The sequence below is a fragment of the Apus apus genome, chromosome 2, assembly GCF_020740795.1.
Source record: "Apus apus isolate bApuApu2 chromosome 2, bApuApu2.pri.cur, whole genome shotgun sequence".
Taxonomy (NCBI): domain Eukaryota; kingdom Metazoa; phylum Chordata; class Aves; order Apodiformes; family Apodidae; genus Apus; species Apus apus.
The window spans coordinates 24,621,358-24,636,791 of record NC_067283.1 but is presented as its reverse complement, the minus strand read 5'-3'; the positions used below and the strand labels follow the sequence as shown (position 1 = coordinate 24,636,791).

Below are 15,434 nucleotides of genomic sequence, written 5' to 3'. Positions count from 1 at the left end.
TCAGCTCCTGGTCAGTTTCCAAAGATACAAGTAATTCTGACAAACTACTGAGCAGTATCCTTTACCATTAGCAGTTCCTCTTTTAAGTTATCAACATTCCTTTTGGAAATCGACAGTTTAGTTGCCAATATGCATAATATCTTAAGAAGCCAAATTCAAGGATTACTTTCCTCAGTACCTACTTCTCACTAATAACATACTTTGCAAATGTCAGTGCTATTCCAAAGGCCATTGGTCCTCTTTTCATGAGGAAACACATACAACTCCATTCCCATCTTGCCTCTTGCAGAGATTCTGCAAAACTCCTTTGAATGTGTCTAGATGGAGAGGCACAGAGAGTGCAGCCTAATGGGCCCTAAAGACAGAATCTTCTGTTGAGCATTTAGGGTTGAACACATTCTTCTCTTCTTAAAGACAATCTTCTACCCATTGTTTGCTCCTAAAGCATGCCTTTCTTTCTAAGGAGAAGGAAAAATTATAAATCCTTTGCCTTTTGTCTGTGTCATGTCTCCCTCTCTGCCCATAGTAATGCCTCTGAGACCAGTACTTCGTACTAGGAATGGGGTGTAAACCATGACTTACTCACACATTCCTTTGCACAGTGGAAACAACATGTCAAAGAGACAGTCAACTGATTTTTTGCTATTCTAATGACGTATTATTGTAGTAAAACACTGAACTGGAGATGCCATTACAAAGTACCTGCAGCACATCAGCAGTGGAAAAATGAGTCCTATGATGCCCACCAGAAATCTCTGGCAAGTCTACTGACAAGAATAACTCTGTGTAAGTAACACTGAAGGATTATTGACTTAATCAGCAAATATGCATTTGAGATTCTTACTGGCATGATGGATTTTTAGCTGGAACTTCTTGGTATAAAATACACAGACCTCACTAAGATGTCGCTGGGATAAGAATACTAACATTTCACAGCAAAATGCAAGAAACACATTCTCCACAGTACTACTATGCATTGAAAGGGGGTTTTCAGAGTCAAGCTGCTGGATTCAGAAAAAGAAGCACTCACTCAACATCATCAATTCCAAACATTCAAAACAGCAAAATTATACCAGAAGGAATTGATACTGTACAGTTACTCTTTCTGCCTACCTCCACACTACCTTATGAAGACTCCACCACTGTAGCACTTACCCAGCCTCCTTCTGCAATAGCCTACCATACAGAATTACCCACCACAGGATAATTCTCAGACTACTTTGATAACAACCCCAAGTTTTCACTTTGCAGAATTCTCACTGTTATTTCCTGGAAAGATCAGGTAAAATCAGGCAGAGCTGATCAAATGCTTAAGGCCATTAATAAAAATGAATAAGTAGAAAAAAAAACCCACACATTTTCTTTCAACAGCCATGATGATAGCTGTTCCAATTATGTTTTGGGAGCAAGAAAACAAGCCATGTCAATATTGTACTGCAAGCAGCTAAAAGCAGGTTTGCTTTATTTTGCTCTTGGAGATTATTGACATGTTGAGGCTCTATTTCCAGCTCAGTCTTCTCTGACATGCTTTTGTCTCATGACTGCCTAAGATTAGTGGCAGGTTTCTGGTTTAGTGCTCTTAAGGTCATTGCTGTTTCTTTTACGGAAAAAGATCTGAAACTGTTCCTAAACACAAACAGTAGAGAAGCTCCTGTTCAAGTCCATGGCAGGTAATAGACAAGCCTGTGAATTTCTGTTCTCAGAAATCCATCTTAGAATAATCATATGCTGAAGCCTTTATAATCCCAGGAGCCTGTAGAGCAGTATTCCCATGGCTCTTCTCACTCTACAGATACAGGTTTAGCATACACAGACAGCTAGTTCCAACCAGGCACCAGAATCTCTACTAACAAATTACTAGATTTAACCCCCAATGGAACAAGAGCAGCCTTATAATCACACATAACAGCGTGGTTCACTCTTAAGAAGTGACTGTTAGTTGACTTACCTGAACATATGCAGGCTGTTTTTCAAGAATCAAGTCTGCAACTTTCTTAGATACCTTAGAAAAGAGAGTATTATATGTGATAACTAGCAATCTTGATTAAGTAGGCCATCCCTACGGTCAAATTCTACGAGTTTGTGATACTGTATCATTTAGTTATGCACTTTCCAAGTTTATTAATAAATATGCCACAACAAGGTAAAAAAAATCTAAAAAATTACAATCAGCTTTTCTTAGGAGGAAGATAAGGTAAACATTTACAGTTCCATCTAGGAATTACTAGACATTTTTAAATTAATCCTTTACATCTCTGCTTGTTAAAGAACACACTAGAATAGAAAACAGAAATTCTATGGGACACTACAAGTGTTTACATTCTGCTTACACTACTGCTAGTGTACAAATTTTGGTTAATCATCTACTATGGAGATCTAAGAAAGCCATATGGACACCTGCCTTTCAGAATGATACTGTGTCAAAATGAATACTCACTCTGTGCCCGTTATACCCTTTTTTAGCACACAGAACATGCGTATTTTCAAATTTTCTCCACTGTTCTGAAATACCAGTAAGTGGAATGCTACTGAGAGCTGCTCTCTGAACTGAACCGAAAAATGGGCATTGCTTCCTTGATCAGTCTCTTGTGTGCAACCATAATTCTCAAAAAGAAAAAAATCCAACAGCAACAGTCTGGGAGAAGTGGAAGATCAGAGCCCTGTCACCTAGAATTCACTCCTGCTTGAGTGCTTTAGAAGCTGGAATGATCTCTAAACCGTTATCTAAATTCATGTATCAGCTATAGATACGGACACTGAAGTGTTTGACACAACACAAAAAAACACTACCCACTTTCAATATCTTTCCTTAGACCTCTTGTTGGAAAACATGGAATATTAATTTGCTCAACTTCTCACTAATGCTTTACAAAATTTCATACGCTTCTTCTGGAAAACCAATCTTAGGCAGAAGAAACTTCTTTTGTATGTATAGTTAATGAACCAATATTCTCTTTCTGTACATTTGATTCATTTAGAGAAACGAATTAAGATTACTATTATTATTACTTTACTTGCAGATGCTCTCCAAATGCCAGTTAATACATTCATTTCCTAAATGATATTATTCATCTTTATAAGAACAATGAAACAATACGTAATGTATGAATAGAAAATAAAAGAGCCTGAGATGTAAAAAGTACCTTTCAGAAACTGCAACTCCAATTTCCCCTCATATAGTTATGACTCGTTGTTACATTTCACTTGTTTTATTACATAATAACTCTGTACCAGTATTCACTAGAAACCTCTGTGTACAATTAATAAATTGGCAAATGAAAAATACAAGAAAATAGCAACTCTAAGGAAAGAGCATTTAAAAACATTAAATATAAATTAAATTTTAAAAAAGAAAAATATTTTATGTTTTACACTGCCAGAAATCCCTCAAAAAAGATGCTACTACACTATTCAGTGCTATGCCAAACGTTACTTTTCTTCAACACATATGGAAAAGCTGAACATTCAGAAAATCAGGTTTTTTAAAGAAACAGCATATTTTCTCTTTGTTACAATACTTATCACTATGATTTACTCCTACGATTTTATATGATTATATGATTTACTGATACAATTTTCCACTATAAAAGCACACAACATAATAATAATGCTTAATATTTAATGTGTTTAAAAAAATCTAAACTATTTTGGTTACAATTTTGGCTACACTTGTAGACAAAACAATAAATTGCCTGAGGGTACAGAGGAAGCAAGTTTACTTACAGCAGCTTGCTGTTGCTTTAATTTGTCTCTGTACTCTTCCAGTTCTTGAAGACTAAGTACTGGAGGAAGCCTCTGCATGTAAACAACAAAATTCAGTAAGAATGGATAATATTTTTTTTCTCCAACTATTTTGGATTTTTCACAGTAGTTTAAATTACAAAGTGTCTGTTAAGCACAACTGATACTAATTCTACCACATAAAAAAAAGGACTTCATACCAATACTATATGCTAGAAGCTCCACACAACCACAAGATGAAGCAGGAGGGTACAGCTTTGCATTATTGCAAGATACAAGAAAAAAAAATTAAAAGTAGCTCATTGAAACAAGCATTCTTTTACTTATATTACTGTACTTTATTTTAAGAAGACAATTTACCTCTAACTCATACTTCACAATATCAAAAGAGTCACTGGAAAAATAAACTTCTTCGATGCTGTCGATTACTTCTTGCTGAGCTTGAGGATCAGCTGGTTCTTCACGTAGTTCTCTGAGTTCCTCCTTCACAAAACAAAAAAGGTTTTCCATGATGTAATATAATATCCTAACAAGAACAATGTTTTACCAAAACAAACATTTTTCAAAAGCCATTTGTGACATTAGTACAAGAAGCAATGGCAAAGAACAGAAAGATCAGTACTCGGCTTGTTCTTCCCACTACAAACAGCAAGATATTTAAGACTTTCAAAGGACACAGTGCAGACAGACTCCAGTGTTGCAGATCTGTTAAAACACTTCATCAATAAATTTATGGCACAGGGGCATGTTGAGTTAATAGGTTTTTTCCTCCTGAAGTTCAGATAGTCTCATATTAAATTAACAATAAATGGCCAGGCTATTTCTCCAGAAGAAAAAACAAACAAACAAACAAAAACAAAACAAAAAACCTGAAATTTTTAAACTGGAATAATTATCTTCGTAAAGATACAGTAGACAGTGTCACTACAAAAGCATTGCTTTTCAATTCAGAAATTGAATTTCAATTCAATATTAGATTCAGAAATCCCTTTCACAAAAGCCATGCTATTAAACACTTGAATTTTTTTACAGGCAAAACAAAATAATAGATCTGCCTTTGTACAAAACAGATTTCAGATTTTTCTCTAAGTAGCAGGGTTATCTAAGGACTGATGCACTGTTACCTTTCTGAAAGCTAATCTTCAAGAGGTAAGCATCCCCTTCCTTGCCGTCACAATCGCCCCTGGAACTTGAGCAACCCAGCTGCATCCACTAATTGGCAACAAATCAAGGACTGAGCCTGAGTCTCCTCTTCCTCTTCTACACTGGACGTTTAAACTCCTTAGTCCTCTCCTGAAAGCTGTTCTCACCAAAGGAACAAAAAATCCCTAATCAGACTGAAAAGGGAGAAGTGCCTGGATATTCTTTCACCAAAAATCAACATGAAACAGAGCAAACGGCTCCATATTGAGATTTAATCTCAGTGATGCAAACCAGTGGACCAGGACTTCCTTATGGAGAGGGTGATTAGACACTGGAATGGTCTTCCCACAGAAGTGGTGGAGGCACCATCCCTGGAGGTGTTCAAGGAAAGGCTGGACGTGGCACTTAGCTGATGTGGTGGTGCTGGTCATAGGCTGGACTTGATGATCTCAAGGGGCCTTCCCAGCCTTGGGGATTCTGTGTGCAAGTGCAAAGATCCCAAGCCCGCCAACAACGACTTGCTGCAGCCGGACAAGGCACTGGTATTCTCATCACCAAGAGCTCAAAGTCTTTTTCACCAGCCAGAGGCATCAGATTTTAGATGAACCGAACAAACAACCCGTAGCTTGCAGATTCTGTACATCAACTGAAATACGGCATACATGTCACGGGAAAAAGTAGTATTTTAAATACAAAGCCGTTTCTGTACACAATTAGAAGCAGCCAAGGGGCCATGAGTGAAAAGTATGGACAAGCACCAGAAGGAGCCGCTGCTCCTCTGAAAAGACCGACAGAAGCGTTCCCCAGGGCGGCGTCTTGCTGAGCGGCGCGGGAGGCCGAGCGGCGCGGGCGGGCGGGACCGGCGGTGCTCGGGCGCCCCCCGCTGGAGCGCGGGCAAAGCTGCAGCTGCGGGGCGACTCGGAGCCGAGATGGGCCTCACCCGGAGAAAGCCACGGAGGAGCCACCTGCTTCCTCTCGGGTGAGGCCCCCGGCGCCCCAGATCTCTGCAGAGGAACGGTCTGAAAACGCCTGTTCCAGCCACTGCCAGCAGCGCTTCCCGGCGGCAGCCGGAGGGAACGGAGAAACCGGCCTCGCACCCAGCGCGGGGCGAAGGCAGCAGCCTCCTGCCCCGCACACCGGCGGGAGGCTGCGCGAGGGGCGGCAACACGGACACAATGCACATCGATAACAACAATAAAAGCAAAGTGATGTTGCTCTTTATAAAAACTCCTTTAAACCAGGGTTTTGAGCACAGTCCTGCTCTGACGTCCACGACGCCGCAAGTCACAACAGCACCTTGGTTAAAGGCAAAGGCTGGGTTAGCTGTGGCTCCGACAGCAGCTGAGACCGACCCAAGTTTGCAAGCAGCCAGCAGGGAAGAGCCGGCGGCACCACACTGGCACCGAAGAGACAGGCAGGACTCCCTGCTGGCAGATCCTTCAGCTCCAGCCACACAATTCACACGTGTCCACCTCACATTTCAGCTTTACTAAAAGCATGAGGAAAAGAGGAGAAGAGAGCAGGTTATGAGAGATGAGAATGGAAAGATTCTTGAAAAACAGCCCATTTAGAGTCTTCTTCAACTTTTTAATCTATGATTTTGAAGTTTTCGTCACATGAGGCTGCATGGATTGGCAGAGGGCATTCAGATTCCATGGCAGGCTATTGAAGTAATTTAATTTATAAAGTAATGCAGCTATTCTCTAACTGTATGTATTCCTGTCCTTTAAAAGAAATACAGAATAAATTGTTTTCCTCTGGACTCCCTAACAAATGGCAGCATCATGCTGTAAAACCCTCTTTAAATTAGCTTACATTGAATTTGCGTACATTAGCGTACATTGAATTTGAGCTATATGAAACGAATTAAAAAATTATACAAGACATGGAACATGGTCAGCTTAATTTGTCCACTGAATGAACCACTGCAAATGGAATCATCTAACTTATCATCGGATGTTTGGCTAAAAGTTCCTGCGTGGTTGTTTGTTAAAAGAAAAAAGGAGAAAAAACTAAATCCAGTAACAAATCTTTAGGATCATTTGCATTTCTAGACTACTGATATCTGGTCATATTGCTGAAATGGTGTATCAATGCCATACGTCAATGGTGACTGACATCCCATAGAGATGTATTAAGAAAGCCAAGGTGGACACATATTCTGAATTCAGAGCCACGTGATAGTAAACTGGGAGGGTTGTTTATAATACTAGCATTTCAATGAAATCTCATCAATGACCTTTTTGTCTTTGTAGAAGAACATGGTTTTCAGCACAAAAATAAAGCTGTCATTGATGTGGCTAGGAAAACTACTATGAAGCCATTTTATCCTGTCTCAGAAAGATCATTCAGCTCAGCGTTTCTTGCCAAAACAGTACCTAGGAAAATATTTATTAAATGGATACGGTTTTTCTTTATCTTGTTCACTCTTTCTAGAAAAGCAGTCTAGTAAGAATAATTCTTCAGGATAAACTTAAGCTCCCATACAAATTACACCACGTGCACCAGACTTTATGCCGTGATAAACTTCAGCTTCCAGTCCATCATGCTCCACTAGTTCCAAATAACTAACATGCCCAAGGCCAATCTATTCACTCACCACTGAAAGAAACAAACATTCTTGGCTAATATTTATTTGCTGATACTCTATCCCTTCAACTGGAGATACAAAAACATTTCCCTATATACATATGAAGTCCATAGATTTAGGGGGCTCAGGAAAAGCCAGATTTAGCCCTGTAGAGCTCATACTCTCCTACTTTGCAGAAGTAGGAGAAGTGCTATTAAATCCCTCAGGCACTTTGCTACCTCAAAACTTCTCTAACTGTTGCCACTTAAATATCTGCCTTTAAAAAAAACTTAAAAACACAGTAAAAAGAAACACAGTAAAAAATCCACACTTAAAAACACACTTAAAACACAATAAATTTTATGCAAATGCAGCAATTCTCAGTGTATTTCTGAGTATAAGCCTATAAAAATTGGGATGGAGGGAATCATATGATAATGGTGCAGAGCACTTCTCCATTGCTCAACAATCAATGAGATCAGTAGGAGACTGGGAAGAGCAGCATGTTGGACCTCATAATACTAATTTTCACTCATCTGCCCATGTTAATACACACCTTCAGCAGCAGGAACTCTCCAAGCAATAATGGGACAACGCAGTCATCTAAGATGCTGTTTCATGAGCTATTCATTTTTCCAGCTTTTCTTCAGTGAGAGACTTCACCTCCCACATAAAACTTGCATCACGTGTGGTGCCAAGTGTGCAAATTTTTTTTGCCAGTACTTTGGATCATACTTTCATGGAAAGACAATTTATCCTGTCAAACATACTCCCTTTCAGGTTATGATTCCAGTGACCATAAGCAGCAGGTCTCCCTAAACAGATCAGTGAATGATAGCTTCTGGTGAGAAAAAGAAAAAAAAAAAGGAAAAAAGCCAAACAACCCTGTCTGTTTGACAGCTTTGTGTGCTTGAAGAAGCCATTGCTGAATAAAACAGTGTTTGCATCCACACACTTCTCACATGATTTTGCCATCCTGTTTTACGGAAATAGAAATTTACAGGTCTAGGAGCCTGTGGCAAAGTCCTTGAAATATATTTCAGAGGAATCATTTAATTGCAGTCTTATTTGAAATGCAGTTCAGCAAGTTTTAGATTACTTACCCAGCTATTTCCTAGCACATCACATGACCAGTCTGCTTGTATTCTACACCACTTGTAACACCAGCACCAGTACTGGTCTGTTGAATGAAGCATTACTGGCAGAAAGTTGAAGCAAACACCTTCTGCATTCCAGTCACTATGATCCGAAAGACTGGGAAGCTAGGACATTGCAAAAAGTTAACTGATACTACTAACAAAAAAAAAAAAAAAATCTAAAAACTTTCCAACCTAATTAGAAGCTGAAGGTCAGAATTAGCCATACATGTCATGAGCCAAGACTACACCAATGAACATGCTGTCTAACATCCTCACTCCATTCTGAACTTGGATAACATCTGTATTACAAGCTAATCCTGAATACCAGGATGAGAGCCCTGCTCCACAGATTCAATCAGCAGGTACACTGCAATATCCTACCACCATGAAATAACTAATGTATAAAAGTTTTTTAACATGTATATATATACACTCTTTTTTTTTTTCTCTGTAAGAAGATACATGTATATATTAAATACATCTCATAACATACGTATAACTATCTATAAACTCACCTCAACACTTCTTTCCCCGCCCTCCCAGCTAATCCACAGCTAGGGAAGGCAGTCCCACAGGGAAGTTTGTGGTATTCTCTTACTTTTCATATGAATACCAATAATATTCTCTACTTCACCCTACCAAAACAAACATTACACTGTGAAAACAATTATCCTTGTGGAGAGAACAAAGCCTGATCCATGGAACAGATACTCGTCTTACCATCGCTTTATGCGCTTCTGAAAAGTGCTCAGCTACTGTTGGGAAAATAGAAACCCACACAGACTGAGCAAGCCACGCTTCTGTATCTATAGGAAAAGCATTTTAAAATAAACTACCATTGTTGTTTGCCACCATAAGCCACAAAGTCAACTAATACCTGTATATTGCACGTGAGCTGATTATCAGCAAGATAAACATAACCTAAATTCAAAGTCAACTCATAATTAAACCCACACACTTGAATTCAAGTGTACAAAATACCTATCTCTTTTGTGACATAATCTACTGAACAAAACTGTTATGAGCTTGGGAGATGACAATGCTGACAATAACAGAATATTTCAAAGAGAATGACAGTTCCCCTGCCCAGGTCATCAAGGCACAGAGATGAAATAAGGTATCTCAATCAAAGAAGATACTAAATCCCTCTGCAGACAACTTTCTTTTCTAGAAAATCTGCCTTGCAATACAGATTTGCCTTATGTAGAGATTGCACCACAGACTTCAAATACTATACACTTTTTTCTCTGTGTGACCAAGTTGACAGTATGAGGCTGTACTACAACAGACTTGCCTTCCTATGGTGGAAGGAAATTGAAATTTTTCAAGATAGTTTCAGAACTTACTGGAGTACTGGTTAATGTGAGTGCCCACACTCAGAGGTATTCTGTAAAATATCCAAATACCAAATGACCTCATTCTTTAAAAATAAAAAATTGAGGAGCAACATCATCACTTTAACATGTTTGCCCGCAAGCCAGCAGTCAGCAAATCAAAACTTTTGGGTATAAAGACCTAAACGAATTTTTCTGGTTTTCCCCTCAGGGGATGCAGTGTCAACATATTATTCTTCCTGTGCTCCATATTTCCCATTTGACCTGCAAACTAGTGTGGACAGTTAACCCATTTCAAAAATATGGTTTTGTCCCTAGAGTTAGCATTATCTATCAATGGCTTGTGCTCTTTCCAGTAATTCACACTGGCTCTGCAGCTTCTCTGTATACCCCTCTATAGCTTTAACTCAGATTTCAAAACTTTCAGTAACACTTGCCCTAAATCAATTTGGAAATACCCCTTTGAATGTGGAAACGTGATGACGAAAGGGCAGCATCATAACCATCCTATCATCGAAACAGTACCTGCCTGGTGAGCCTGAGACTTTTGTTCTTCAAGACATAAACAAAAACAGTTATTAAAATATGGCAGCACAGAACAACACATGCTTTCAAATAGCAGTCTGCATCTGTATGAAGTTACTCTTTTATTCATTGCCTTTAAAAATCTGCACCTTTTATTTAGCCTTTACTTTTGCATTCAAAAGTTACTGCCTTTTACTAAACTTGTCCAATATTACAAAATAATTATTGAGGGGCATTAGCTTATATCCAGCAAACCTGCTTGAGCCTACAATTATAATGTAATTCTGACCTGTCACATCAGTATGTTGCCATGGCATTGAATGTAGCTTCAGTTCCAAACAAATACAATATCCAAAAGCTCAATGACTTTCAACTTCTGTGCAATACTGAAACCTCATCTCCTTGACAGTTGCTTGTACCACAAACACAGACAGTATCTCCCTCTTCCCATCCCCAAAAACCTCCCATTTTCAATAAAGGGTATCCAAATCTACGCTCTCAGTGACAGGAGACATATTACAGTGCCTGATCCGATGTCTCACCATTTGAAAAGTAAAAATTCTACAGTAAAGGTTTTATCAAAGTTAAGGAGGCATGACAATGTAAATCCTTCCTCCAAAAGAAAAGAGCTGGAAGTTACCATGACAAATGGCCTGGGACCATAGCCAGGAGTTAAACTGATCAAAACAAAGTAATTTTACTCAAGATTCTTACGATCTTGTGTTTTCATTTAATCACATAGTCATGCAACTTTTTATAAAATACAGTACAGCTTGTTGAGAAGGCAAAAGGTCATGTAAGCAACTCTGAATTTTGAGAACTACTTCCCTAGAACATTTTGGAATGGAAAAAAGTATTAGAAGACTGAAAGATATAAAAGCCTTACTCTGTGGGACAGAGGAGAATAATATCCTAGTTTTATCACCTTTAAAAAAAAATCAGGTGACAGCTTCTAATATAGATGAAATCTTGTCTGCTTGGGCACAGAATTCAAAATTACAGTGAAATACTGTCTGCCGAACGGCTGCAGATAATGTTTTCGCATTACAAATCTTTGACATAGATGTATGAAAAAATTGCAGATTATTAACAGGTATTTGTTTTCCCACTGTTCTTAATACAAGGTATAGGCTTAAAAGACGCATGACAATTAACTACGAAAGAATGGAAATTCAGTCGAGATACCCCACAGCTACTTTCTCCTGGATAGACAACTTGACAAAAAAGACAGTTTGAAACGGGATGCTCAGTAAGTGGCAGAAATCTGCAATTTTGAAATCTCAGCCGCAGACGTGAGACAGTTTTATCAACATCACTGTAACCAAATACTTTTACTCTCTGAAATCAATAAATTGGCCACTGCTTAACAGAGTATTAGATACCATTTCAGAGACTGTTACTTGATTTTTTTAAATATACAGTAACACTGATTTTTTTTTTTTAATCTACCTCAGCACCAGCAATATATTACATAGTACCTATATAGAGACAAAGAAAGACAAGGGTTTGATTTTTTTGTTTAGTTTTTTTAAATCTGTTCTAAAATAAAGCATCCAAATTCAAATCAGTAATGTAAATACCTCACTGATGAAAGGCAAAGTCCAAATTTAGAGAAAATAATAAACATCATCCACAGCAACTCTTGTGAATCATCCTCTTAAAACATCAGGGTATAAGGAGCAGACAAATATTGTGACAACTGTTCCCTCATAGCCAGGTTATTCAGTATGATTTCTGAGATAAGAGTGAGCTGGCATCATTTAAGTAGTTAAGACTCAAAAAAAGCAACAACAAACCTGGTGCTTAAAAAAAACCACAAAAACAAAAAAGAACTGTCATCTAACTATAAAATTAAAAAGTAAAAAATGAAGGGCATGGAAGCGGAGGAGGGACTGTGTATCATACCTTAGTAGGAATCCGAAAGCTTTCAACAGGACTGAGGTCAGGTACACTCTCCTGAGGACTTTTTAGACCCTTTAAAAGAATTGTAATAGTCAGTTAATTGATTATTTCATGTGTCTTACAAGCAACCTGCATAAGTCTTACCTGCCGTTGAATATTTACTTACAAGTTCTTTAATAAATTACACTGACATGAGGCTGGAAGGCTAAGACCTTAGCCTATAAACATTTAAGCAAGACCACTGCTGTATAAATTATGCTCCTCAAATATCTGTGCATTTCCAACTTTATGCTGCAATATGTACCTTTTCAGTACAGTCCACTAACATTCCCTTTGTAAAATACACTTACACCTTCCTCTTAATTTCAGATGTTATTTTAAATTTCAAAATGCATGTGTCCAAAAAACATAACATACTTAATTCCCCTAACTTAATTGTTTTATGGAATCAAAGAATCAAATTCAACTTACGTGCCACCTACTCTGTAGCAAAATTGTATTATTGTTTGCTTGATGGCATATTTGTCTCTTTACCATGTAACACTATTAGGACGGGTTTTCCTTATGCACGACTAAACTCAAAAAGACACATGATCTGCATTAGCTGCTTTGTACAGTTATTACTTTTTAAAACACATAGAGCCACATAAATACAATATGCTCTATATGCTTCACACTGAAGCTTTGTACAGGAAGCATCAAATAACCAGCTGAAGTAAGTGTTTGCTGAATATCCAACACGTTCACAATGTTATGAAGCAAAGCCACAGAATATGCTGCTTAGCACATTTTCTGCCAGCTACCTAGGCAGGGGTGAGTCTAAAGATTCCTATTTCAGATATAGTTCTGACTCCAGCTTCCCTTGACACTTCAGGGTGCTCATGTGAGCCACGAGTTTCAGGCAGACTTCCCTGCTACTCTTGTGGCTGACACTAACTGTACTGTTTCCAAGCTGACTCCAGGCCCTAGGAATCTACACTCTCTTTGAACTAAAAGAACGTACACAATTATTGTGTGAGTTTATGACGAGAAGAGTTTGAAATTTATCAGCTGTTTTCCAAATTCAGTGGTAACTAGTACATTTTACAATTGTTTCATCAAACTAGGATGCAAAACATCTTCATTTCAGTTTTGATTCTCAGTTTTCCTTGAGCATCATTTCAAAACATCCTTCCTTTTTCAGTTACCACTACCAAAGGTGAATCACCTCTATGCATCAAAAATCAAGGTGACAAACAACTAACACAACTGTTGCAACTTTTCATACCGCACATGAAATCTTCAACACATCCTCTCAAAAATCTGTAGTACTAGCAGCTTATCTTCAGAAGCGTTAAAAAGTTTCACTTATCAAATACTAAATGGAATTTATTCCTTCACAAAGGCTGAAAATCCTGTAAGATGCATAATTTTCAGACCCACAGTATTTCCCTACTAGGCAGGCTTTCCATGACTCCTTTTAGTCAAGCTGAAAACTGACTGTTTAGCCCTACACTGAAAGGCAGCAGAGCAGTGTTTTGGAAACTCAGCTTCTGTGCCAGTGTCCATTTGAAGCCTTATCTCCCACCTTAAGCATCACAACTCTAAGGACCCAGACTAGGGAAAAAAAAAAAAAACACCAAAGTTAGGTTTCTGACTTTGCCACCATTTTCTCTACCTAGAATATCTGATGTGGTAGGTGAGTCAAGTGACTTTTTAAGTTCTCAAATTTAGATACACAGGCAAAAGGCTTCATTTTAGAGAAATTTCATATATGAGAATGGCTCAAATGCTCTTCTAAGACAGTCCTTTAAAAAGGCTGGCAACCCTAGCAATACTGGTCCAAACGCAGACTAGATCTACAGAATCTGAGTGACACCTGGTGCAAAGAAGGGGGCTAACAGAAACACATTCGGCCCCCCAGCACGCGCCCAGCATGTGCCCACTCAAGGACTCCCCCGGCACCTTTGCCTCCCCTTTGATCAGAAGCCTTTGCTGTCGGACAAGCCGGTGTGACAGGACCAGGGCCCAGCGCTCCAAGACGCGTGAGATAAGGAAACTGACACGGACCAGCCGTGTCATCTTTAAGGCCAGTTTGCTATGGCACCAGCTACGTGCTGGCACCCGTGTACGCATCCATTTCTTGGTGTAAAGAGGAAACAAAAAGCAGACAGCCGGGCGCGGGCGTGCCAAGCGCAAAGGCACATCAAGCCTCCCCTGTCCCCACACGCAGAAGCCCACCAGGGTGCCCGGGCACCTGGCCCCCCGCACCCCCCTGGCCAGCGGGCCCTCGCACGGCGCTGCCCTCCCGACCCGGGCTGCTCACCTGGCGGGTCATCAGCGACTTGATCTTCTGCATGATGGTGCCGGTACCGCCCACCCGGAAGCGCTCAGCAGCCCCGCTCGGCCGCGGGCTCCGGCCCCGGCGGGCACGGCGAAGCCATGTTGGACGCCACCTGACCGGCCGGGCCGCCCGCTGCTCCCTGGGACCGGTAGTCCTGGGGCGGCGGCCACGACTACAAGCCCCGTCAGGGCGGCGGGAGGGCGGGCACGGGAGGCGGGACCTGCCCCTTCCGCCGGGCCGCGAGGCGCGGGGGAGGCCGGGCGGGGGGTGCCGGGAGCCCGGAGGCCGCCGGCTCCGCCTGGGGAGGAGGGCGGGCCCAGGCGGTGGGCCGGCAGCTTGGGGGTGGCTCTGGGCCCCCTCCGGAGCTGTGGGCCGGCGGCTGGGTGAGGGAAGCTCTGCTGAGGGAAGCTCTGCTGAGCCCGTGTCAGCAGCAGCCGCGCTCTGCCCGCGCCTCGGCGTGGCCTTTCCATCCAGAGCGCCTCGACCCGCACTGGTGGCCCAGCAGGCCGAGGGCTTCCGCGGGGTTTGCGGGAGGTTTAAAGTGCTTGAGCATTGAGGTTTCCTTGTTTAGCCCTTGAAAGCCATGACCTGAGGAGACTGGATGAGGCACTGTCTAAAGAGACAGACTATTTAGAAAACACGGTTGGATCACGAAATTTTTCTGTGGTTCTATCATTTGGGGCATTATGCGCAAGGACGTTGGGTCTGTTCACGGTTAATGCAGTTTGGCATCACCAAAACAGGCTTGTGTGTCTCTA

The 15,434-nt window shown here is 40.5% G+C and overlaps 1 protein-coding gene across 3 annotated transcripts in view; it reads right to left on the bottom strand.

The window, feature by feature from the left end:
• VPS50 (VPS50 subunit of EARP/GARPII complex) overlaps nucleotides 1-14,780 on the bottom strand; it is a 78,504-nt gene extending 63,724 nt beyond the window's left edge. For all 3 annotated transcript variants that reach the window (XM_051610929.1, XM_051610930.1, XM_051610931.1), the window contains exons 1-5: nucleotides 14,659-14,780; nucleotides 12,357-12,425; nucleotides 4,102-4,224; nucleotides 3,724-3,795; nucleotides 1,949-2,002 (exon numbers count right to left, since the gene is read on the bottom strand). In XM_051610929.1, the coding sequence (XP_051466889.1) occupies nucleotides 1,949-2,002; nucleotides 3,724-3,795; nucleotides 4,102-4,224; nucleotides 12,357-12,425; nucleotides 14,659-14,691 (351 nt within the window). In that variant the 5' untranslated portion in view covers nucleotides 14,692-14,780. The remainder of the gene's footprint in view (nucleotides 1-1,948; nucleotides 2,003-3,723; nucleotides 3,796-4,101; nucleotides 4,225-12,356; nucleotides 12,426-14,658) is intronic.
• Nucleotides 14,781-15,434: the final 654 nt, after the last annotated feature.